Source organism: Leiobunum rupestre, chromosome 7 (genome assembly GCF_980474605.1).
Source record: "Leiobunum rupestre chromosome 7, qqLeiRupe1.1.hap1, whole genome shotgun sequence".
NCBI classification, from domain to species: Eukaryota; Metazoa; Arthropoda; class Arachnida; order Opiliones; family Sclerosomatidae; genus Leiobunum; species Leiobunum rupestre.
The window spans coordinates 36,890,197-36,900,227 of NC_143390.1; the positions used below are offsets into that span (position 1 = coordinate 36,890,197).

At 37.5% G+C, this 10,031-nt stretch overlaps 1 protein-coding gene across 2 annotated transcripts in view; it reads left to right on the top strand.

Annotated features, from left to right (window-relative positions):
• The window catches only part of Trim9 (E3 ubiquitin-protein ligase Trim9), a 150,073-nt gene extending 140,918 nt beyond the window's left edge, over positions 1 to 9,155 (top strand). Inside the window, exons 6-8 of one of the 2 annotated variants that reach the window (XM_090181261.1) lie at positions 1,536 to 1,674; positions 5,010 to 5,234; positions 6,178 to 9,155. In XM_090181261.1, coding sequence (XP_090037387.1) covers positions 1,536 to 1,674; positions 5,010 to 5,234; positions 6,178 to 6,503 — 690 coding nt within the window. In that variant the 3' untranslated portion in view covers positions 6,504 to 9,155. The remainder of the gene's footprint in view (positions 1 to 1,535; positions 1,675 to 5,009; positions 5,235 to 6,177) is intronic. The other variant, XM_090181263.1, reaches the window with a different exon arrangement.
• Positions 9,156 to 10,031: the final 876 nt, after the last annotated feature.

Consider the following 10,031-nt stretch of genomic DNA (forward strand, 5'->3'; position numbering starts at 1 on the left):
GTGACGAAGCCCGTAATGCAGTCTGTCTTGTCAGTGAAACTTTTGCATGTGAAGAATTGGAAGTATCACACTTATGTTACAATATTATACACTTTTGCTATTACTGTTCACCTTAACAAGTTTTTATGGAAGGGAAAACCGAAAAACTTGAATGGGATCATGGGAAACTCCTTTAACCAGTGGTGAGTGAACTTGCAAACTCAACGCAGCACGAGTAGCTTAATTCTTGTTAACATCTTGTTAAACATCCCTATTATGTTTTGCAACTTTTGTAGCGGAAACATATTGCTACTCTTCGCGATTTCTGTCCAGTTTGTTTATTCTATCCCGCGGAAAAATTGATAAAAAGGTGCGCCTTCTCTCTTTCATATTTTGGATGTCGGCGGCCACCGCTGTAGCCGAAAAGGCGTCTAGTTTGATTTAACAACGCCGTTCGTTATATTGCAGTTTTTTTTATCTATTTGAACAGTTTTATTTCCGGCGCGTCTAGCTACGGTACACCGGCCTTCTTTTCAACGCGCGGCACTTCCTTCGGCAAATAAATGGCTGGACAAATATTAATCACGAGAAAAAGGGAGCCCTTCCGTGTTTTGGCCCCAAAATCCGATATAAACTTTATTGTTTATTCCCAATTTGGTACTCGTTGATCCATTTGGGAAGACGACAGAGAACGAGTTAATTAAGTGAATAAATATCAATTTGATTCGCTAAAAGTCCACTTCAAAAACGCGACTAGACGGAACTGGTAGACGGAAAAAAATTCAAGAAGGCATAAGATCCTTTCACAAATGGTTACACCATGAGGAATCGATATCTAAAAACCCGAAGTCTTATCAGATGGCTGCCACTAGATTTAACTTGGCGCTAGTCACGTTATCCGACAATTTTTATATTTAGTTCATACGAGTGGTGTAAGTCGGAAAATTTTCCGTATTTTTCCGAAAATAATAAAATTTAAAATATTTTAATTCCATAATTAGTCTAATATTGTTTGCAAATTTAAATAAAGCGGAATTTTCGAATCTAAAAGTAAAACTACACCTAGCTGATTAACAATTTAACACTTAATGTTTTGTAGTATGTTTACTGTTATTAGACATTTTATATCGATAGAAAGTTAAAAAATTAAATGCCATTAAAAAGTAATTTGTTTCAATTTTTTTTTCCCGGAAAATTAACAACACTAGTTCATACTCTCATTAAAACCGCTAAAAATATATTGTTTTCGTGTTTGTGTTTTTTCATGACTAATTTCAACTTTGGTTATTAGTTTTTGCATGAAGCATCGCTGAAAATAATTGTTAGTATTTGATTTTTTATGATAAATCAAGAAGTATTTTTTCCCTACCAAAGGCTTAAATTGGCGCCATCTAGTTTAAATGAAAGTATTAAAATCGTACCTCTAAATGGCTTCGCCCTTAATGTTTGTTTCCCTGTAAGCAATTCGGGAACTACTTTGAATGCGAAATTGGGCGTACCGCGTTGACCAATATCCGTTTCTTGAAAGCTCTTTTATTTGGTCCATGTTGATACAGGAAGTGTACTGCGGCAAGGAGACGATCTGCACGGTGGACGGACTTCATTTCAACTGCGTCTACAACGCCAGGGTCAAAGCCTTCAACAGCACGGGCGAGGGTCCTCACAGCGACACGGTAGCGCTCCAGACGGCGGAAGGTGAATATTGAACCTTTGTTTAACCTCCCGTCTCCTCCTCCTATCTGTCTGCCTGTCTAGAGAACGCGCCGCGGATCGGGGCATGGTGGCCAAGTGCTAATGCAGACCGTAGTTTCTCTCTCTCTCTCGTATCATTCATATTTCTCGCCGTCCGTAAATATATACCACTTGACACCCTCACGAAACCTTTCTTCTCCGCTTTTGATTGACATTTTATTGGCGCGTGAATGCCCGCTGCCACCCACGCCGACTCACTCTTCATTTCCAATTCACGACCAAGTTGTTGAATATATAACCAGTTCGGTCGACGTTCAAGTTGGCAGCAGCGATCTGTTCAATTATTAATTTCACGCAGTTATTAAATTGCGTTTAAATTATTTACTAAGTAGACTAGTACTCCTATTTAACACCAATCTGTTCGAAATTCGTCATCTGTTAGGGGTAGTTAGTCTGGTAAATGAGGATGTTCGTTTGAAAAAAAAACCAGTTCAACAAGTTTATTCAATAACATGAGGTCACTAATCTCTGTGACCAGTCTTTTTATTCGAAATTATCGTAAAACGTGATAGGTAAAATCATTCTTATAATGGATATGTGTCTCATCGCAGTTAACTTAAGATCACTAACGAGGAGAGTACCCGAGGTGTTTATTACCGATTTTGTTCAAAGTCGGACGTAATGTATACCTATATCTGAGATATGAAATCTCCCAAAAGGAGATGTTGCACTACCCATTCGATTTGCCATGGCAACCGAAAATGTTTTTGACCACTTAAGGAAAAAATCTGATTTTTGTTTTATTTTACCCATAAAGTGTTACAATTTTAACCCAAAAATGTTCCAATTTACCCAAACTAGATTACATTTACCTAAATGTGGTCAAATTAACCATTTCGTGATTTAATTTTTTTTTTAATTTTCGTAGGAAACCGATAAAATCCCATGCTTTTTTAAATTGAGATTTTTTTTTAAGGGGTCAAAACATTTTCGGATGCTATTGCAAATCGAATGGTTATACAACGTCTATAGTGCAACGTCTACTTTTGGGAAATTTCATATCTCATATAGGTCTACATTACGTCCGACTTTGAACAAAATGGGCAATAAACGCCTCGGGTACTCTCCTTGTAAGTGTTGAAGTTTTATAGCAGAAGCGCTTCGCATAGATGAACTTGAACTCTTATAAATGATAAACTGGTTTAATTTATTAAAATAATAAGAGCAAGTTACATGATTGAAAACTAATTATTTAGTGACACGCAGTGCAAAGGGTTTTGATATTAAAACCAGAGTGGAATAAACATATTTCCCGCTGCATTAAAGAACTATCTTCAACACTAAGCCTCGTTACGGAACTAGTTCTTCCAAAGACTGGACGTATATAAGAACTTTTGAGTTAAGGCTGGAACTTTTACAATTTGCGTGTAATTTGAAATCGTGACTTGTATGGCCAACTGCGTATTCGACCATATCGCTTATAGAAGCGTATATGAAACCGCGTTTTATCGATTGGGAGTCGCTCCTCTCGTGATGAAGAACTTGTATATTATACGTTCTGTAGCTCGGGAATAGTTTCATTAAAATATTTATAAGTTAGGAATATGTTTGAACGTCGAAAAAGAGGAGAGAACACGCGCGAACGCCAGTCGAACAGCGCCGCCTTTTAAACGTTATTTAATGGCCTTCAATCGATATTCTGATCTCTCTTCTTTCGCTTGACGATTTCGTTTTTTATCGCGCTCCGTTTTGTGTCTCGTTCGAGCCTATTATTACTTGTTAAAAGTCTTTTCATATTTGGTTCTCCAAATATTCGCTTGGCGGACTCAAATTCAATGTTTTTTGATATTTACAACTTCGTTATGACTTTGTAGCGTGTAACGGTGAATTAACAATTTTTCCAGACGTTTATAAAACATTAATGGGAGACGTATCGATCTCCTTAGAAGTATATAATATAGCTCTTACGACAGAAGTGCTTATCTTGGGTTTTTTTTATTCGCCTGAAACATGTAACTTCGCAAGATCCCGTTGATTTTTCAAAACACGTTATGGGAAGAAAAAATAGTTCCGATCAAAGGTTTCTGGCCGTTTTCTCTTGGCAGCCATTTTGTTTCTATTTTAACTATTTCATCGTTAAAATTTGGTTTATTAATAGTTAAATATCCCATCGTAGTGTCATTTTTACATTTTACACCCTATAGACTCGAATAGACTAGCTATATTTTAACCCGCGATTTGGCGGGAAATTCGTGCCCAACGGAATCTGCGTCGAACCTGCGTAGGTATATGTTTCGTGTTAAGGCCTAGATGGTTACTTCTCTCGTAAGATATATATTATAAACTTCTGCTCATACTGATAATATTATTCGCTCAAACTCCATCAGCTGATTTTTCTAAAACGTCATTAAGTTGATTTTCTAAAATTTCTATATTGGTTAAAGATGGTTTATAAATAAGTTAATAGCCTTACTAGGCGTAATTTTCACATTTTACATCATTGGGTTAAGTAAATTTAAACAGTGATGTTGCGTATGTTTCCCCGGTTTGCCGGTATATTTCTTCTCATTGAAATCTGGCTCGTGCCTACGAAGGTGTACGTTTCATTTTTACGACCTTGACGAATACTTCTCACGTAAGAGATATAGTATAAGTAACGGAACTACGATCTGAGTAAAAGTGTATATATTAATATTGGAAATATATGTAAGAAATATTTCTTAAATTACGGTTAGTTATATTTGAAAAATGTTCATTCCTATCGCCACACAGTGCCATTTACGGTGTATTTCAAACAAAACAATCCGAATTTAGCAACATTGCTTTATTTTTTTAAATTATCGACTTATATTCTTTTAAAAACACACTGAAAAGAGTATAACACGACGAATAAAAAACCGAATTGGCTAATAATAGAAAGGTCGAATGTCTCGAAACTAGATGGCGCTTTTTCAATCTACGTACGGGGACTATGGTCATCGCAATTGGGACATCTGGCCAGTGGAAACGTCTTGGAGATAAAACGAGTAAATGTAGAAAGTTAATAATCACCCTGTATATTATCGGCTGGGCCGGGCTATAGAAAATCACGTTCGTAGGTAAGGGCCTCGACATCGGGCCCTGATTACTCGAGTAGCCGCGCGATAAAAGTTCTTTTCTTCCTCCGCCGCGGAAAAACGACCCGCGGGAACCGTAAAAAGCTTTTCTTTCGGCACCCAAACTCCGAAAGCGAGAACGAAAAAAGAACTGAGAGAAGATGTTGATAGTCGCGAAATCTCCAAAGTGTCTTTTTTGTCTCTTCTCGATTTGATTTCTTTGTCTATTGTTGTTGTTGTAAGTGGCCTGGTTTATGCTGGACCCGACGAAGGCTCACCCGGACATAGTTCTGTCGAACGAGAACCAGACGGTGACTTGCGACAGCTACGAGCACAGGGTCGTCCTGGGAAACATAGGCTTCTCCCGGGGAGTCCATTACTGGGAGGTCACCGTCGACAGGCACGACAACTGCGCCGATCCTGCTTTCGGAATTGCCAGGTTCGATGTCTCCAAGGACGCGATGCTAGGTCAGTACCGGATATCCCGACATCATCGCCGTATTTTTATTTCCTAACTTACCCGACACCGCGCGCCGTAACGGCGGACGAGCTAGCGCGCTTTTTGACCAACTGTCGATTCGTTCTAGTAATTTATCCGCATTATGCCTATAAGCGCGTAACTCGACAGTTATTCGGAAAGCGCCAGTGTCCGCCGCCGGAACAAGAAAGCGCTCTGGACGCTGGGCTGGAAGCCATCACTTTCCCCCTTCTTTTTCCTACGTACCGTCATTTAGTTTCTTCAAATCTATTTCCTATGGTAATATTGATCGGCGGATATACGAAGTTACCGCTTCGTGGTAGCTGATAAATATGCAGTCATAACGCTTTCCTTTATTGCCTCGTATCCAGAATATCGAAAACTATTTTTTCGCCTTCCCTCCCAATTGGTCCTACTTGGGTTTTTTCCTACTGTGCCCCCGTAAGAAGGCACTCCTATGTGCAGGGCCAAGGCAATTTACAGGGTTTTGTCTTACTGTATCCCCGTAAGAAGTCACTCTTATGTGCAGGGCAAAGTAAATATACAGGGTTTTGTCCTACTGTGCCCCCGTAAGAAGGCACTCCTATGTGCAGGGCAAAGTAAATATACAGGGTTTTGTCCTACTGTGCCCCCGTAAGAAGGCACTCCTATGTGCAGGGCAAAGTAAATTTACAGGGTTTTGTCCTATTGTGCCCCCGTAAGAAGGCACTCCGGTGTCCAGGGTGAGGTTAATAAACATGTTCCTTTTCCAATGCACATTAGCTGTAAAACGCACTCTGGTGTCCTGGGTGCAGTTAATTAATATGGTTTTGTCCCTCTAGGCGCTTATAAAAAGACTCTCCGTCCTTGGTGAAGTAAATTTACAGTGGTTCCGGCCTATACCAATGCTTTTAACTGGAGATGCTTATTCGCGTTACTCTTTGATTCGTGCAGGTAAAGATGACAAAGGCTGGAGCATGTACATTGACCATCAACGTTCCTGGTTCTTGCACGCGGACGGCCACGAGAACCGCTGCGACGGCGGCATCGAGTGCGGTTCCGTGGTCGGGGTCCTCTTGGACCTGGAGCGCCACCAGTTGAGCTTCTACGTCAACGACGAGCGGCAAGGGCCGTCCGTGGCCTTCGAGGGACTTCACGGCGTCTTCTTTCCCGCCGTCAGCGTCAACCGCAACGTCCAACTGACCATTCACACGGCCCTTGACCCTCCCGTCACCGACAGCGAGCACGAGAGCGAGCCAGACGAGAAGATCGCCACGTAATTACACCGCGTCACGAAATATATCAGCCGAAATTACCACGAATTTCTTTTATTTCAACCGGATTTCGGTGAAACTATTAACCTTTTTATTTGGACGTGATCAATGGAATCGGCCATTTTGCAACCATCTGAGTCAAAATGGCCGCGCCCTTTAAAAACTAACTATAAATGACCTTCGAAGGCGATTATTTGACGACACAGTTAGAGATACTAAACCAGTGAAGTCTGCGCTGTAGTGTCCGTGAATAATTCTTAGTTTGGTATTAGATTTATTCAACTACGATTATTTATACACGATTACAGCGACATCTCAATATTTCACTCGTGTCGTCACTCAAAAATACCAAGCATTTAATGTTAAATTAAACAAATTGACAGTTTTTTAGGTTTTTTTATTAATGCCAAATTCATATATTTAATTTCATTTTACTTCATCATTCAGAGTTTCCAATTTCTTCTCGGAGGGGGGAGTTAGCGAACACGACGCGGAAAAAAAATAAAACCAAGTGCCCTTCAATTTATTACGATAAAAAGTGGTTCTACAGAAGAAGAAAAAAGTAAATACATAATTTAACAAAATATATATACGGAACGTTCTTAGCCGAGACAATTTACGGCTAAATATTGTCTTCTTACAAGTTAGTATATATAAAAAAATAATATAATAATTAAAAAGATAAGATTAAATGAAAATAACGCTGTCAGTAAAGGTGCTCACAGTAAATAAAATTACTTTTTTGGTCTCGAATTCAAAAGAAGAAAGATTTCGTTTTGTAATTATATAAAAAAAGGAAAGGGGGAGGAGACGAACTATCATTATTTCGTGTTTATATATAACGAGAAGAAAAATATATATATATGAAAAACAAGATGGCGGCCAATTTAACTATCGGACAATTATTTAGCGCCACCCTTCGTATAATATTTGTAAAATTGGATACCTTTTTCCAATCATCAACTTGATAATTATTCGGACAAAGTTGGATTCCGAATTTCTGATTAGTTTTTGTTGATAATTTGGACAAGACTGCCGTGAATATTTTTAGGTTTTTAGAAGTTAACATAGTTTTTAAATGATTTACAAAACAGCGCGGGTATATTTCGAGATTTTGAAATTGACGTTTCGTATTTGAATACATTTCGCGGACAACCGAAAGAAAACTGTCTAATCGAGTAAAATCATCTTCAAACATTTTTCTCAAGCGCGTAATAAAAGGTGTATAGGTTTGGACTTTCCAAATATAAGTACTTAAACAACTACAAAGTGATTAGTAAATTTCCACAATCGTAATTAGTTAGAAAAAAATCATTGCAAGTAACAAAGTTTGAAAAATATATTTATTTGCGAGGTAGAAGTTAAAAGGAAAACTTCAGTTAGCTTCGAGAAACGTCTGCAAAAGCTAGATGGAAACCGCAAAACACGTTGGCCTACCACCAGGATATTTGCGCGGCGGGAAGAAAACTTAAAGGAAAACAGGCGTAAGAAACCCTAGGCCTTTAACCTCACGGAAATCGCCGTAATTTAAATGAGTCGTTTTTACAATAATTTAAATTTAAGTGAATCCCTGTAATGTGTTAATTTTAATACATTTTAAACCGTGGAAACGTTTTAATCACTTGGTAGTTAAAAAATACCGCGTTTCTTATTCAGTATACTCGCTATTTTCAACTTTTTTTTTGTTTTCGTGTTGAACGGATTTCAAAACTTATTTATTTCACGAATACGTAGAATTTCGTATTCTTTGATCTAAGCCTTATTTTGAGCGCTGAATAAAAACGCGGAATTTCAAAAGCGGTATTCTATCAACGAAAAAAAAACAATGTATAGAGAAATATATTATCCTCCCCCCGGTTATAATTTATAATTCTATGTATAAAGAAAATGAGGTATTTGTCGGACCCTTTTTAAAACGTCTATTCATTTTTCAAGAACATTTTCATTTCATATTCGTATATTCCTATTCAGAGATATTGTCCAATACTTTGTAAATGTATCGGCAAAGAAGGGGAAAGAGACAATTGAGACTCCACATATCATCCAACACTTTATCATTCTTGTATCGTATATTATATTTAAACAAATACGACCAACTCTGTTCCGTCACTCGGCTATCCCTTTCGACTCGAAATAGTTGGCCGTGATAGACTGAAAATATTTAGGCTCCACGATTTCGGAATATTTCGAGTTTTGTAAAGAATGTATTCGGGTTTGGTTTCGTGTATAAATATCTCAACATTTATTTTTATGTTCTGACTGCTTAGGATTAAAAATCCTATTTTATGAAATGATCTCCCTGTTTTGTTTACACGTGTTTCGTTGAAGCCCTATACAGTTAGATGGTGTATTTATTCTTTTTTTTTTAAGTCGAAATGTCGTATGAATACGGTATTTTTTTTTAGTTTTAATGTTTTGTTCCTTTATGTTTTGAAATTTTAGCGTAATAAGGGAACAAAATAGAACATTATTTGAACGAGCGGAACGAAGTTAGGTAAAATAAAACTAAAAACAAAAGACGTTAAAGAAAACGTAATATACAAGATTGAAAAAGACGAAAAACGATTCATGTCTAAAAATAGTTGTTGACACTTGTAAATACATTACCCATTCCTACGTGCCTACACTCGATGTAGAAAAAGTTCTGTACAATAAAACTGAAAACCAGAATTTTTACTGTTGTAGTTCTTTAAATTGCTTAAATGCTCTTTAGATTTGTAAAAACACATTGAATTTTTCTTCTTAAGGATTGGAGTAATATAATATTCGTTATGGAAAAATGTACCTCAAATTTGATAGAAAAATTTAAAGTCAAGTAAGTGTTTTTTAAATATTTTATTATTATTAATACTCGCAATTCCTCGGGGTTAAAGAAGGGAAATTTTGACAAGCGAAAACGAAAATGTATTTATAATTTTGAACTTTCTCTGTCGATTTAAGAAGTATGCCAATTTTAAACGAAGAATCGAACTTATTTCACTTGGTAAGTTTTGTTTTTTCGTAGAAATGTTGGGTTTGTCTCGTAAAATCCTACTACTTACCAAGGTTACCGCGAAGGCTCTAGAGAGCTAAATATGGTAATCCTAAAATCCGATTACTTCCCTTCGTTGGCTGCTCTCCTGTAAAGATGCCACTGACATCTGTCGCCTACAAAGCGCGAGAACAAGAATGAATGAACATTTCCCACCCTGACTCCCTTTTTTTTTCACTCCGCGTCTCCTTTCGTTCAACTTTTATCCGGAGAAACGAGTTGGCCGAGAATGCCATAGTATTATTTCGTTGCCCAGTCCCATTTTAACGGGGTATCATTATGAAATTATTATAAGCCTTAAATTTCAATCGAAACGTATCATTTAGTCACGACCTTTAACTACAAATGAACATGGTACAAGTTTTTTGGCTCTCACGAGCTTTACGCTTAAGCCAAGTTACTAAAATAGCTCTCAATATAGAAATAATCACGCGTATTTTAGTTTAATACTTATAAAAGAGTTAACATAATATATACAACTTCACCCTCCTTGACTCGATTTC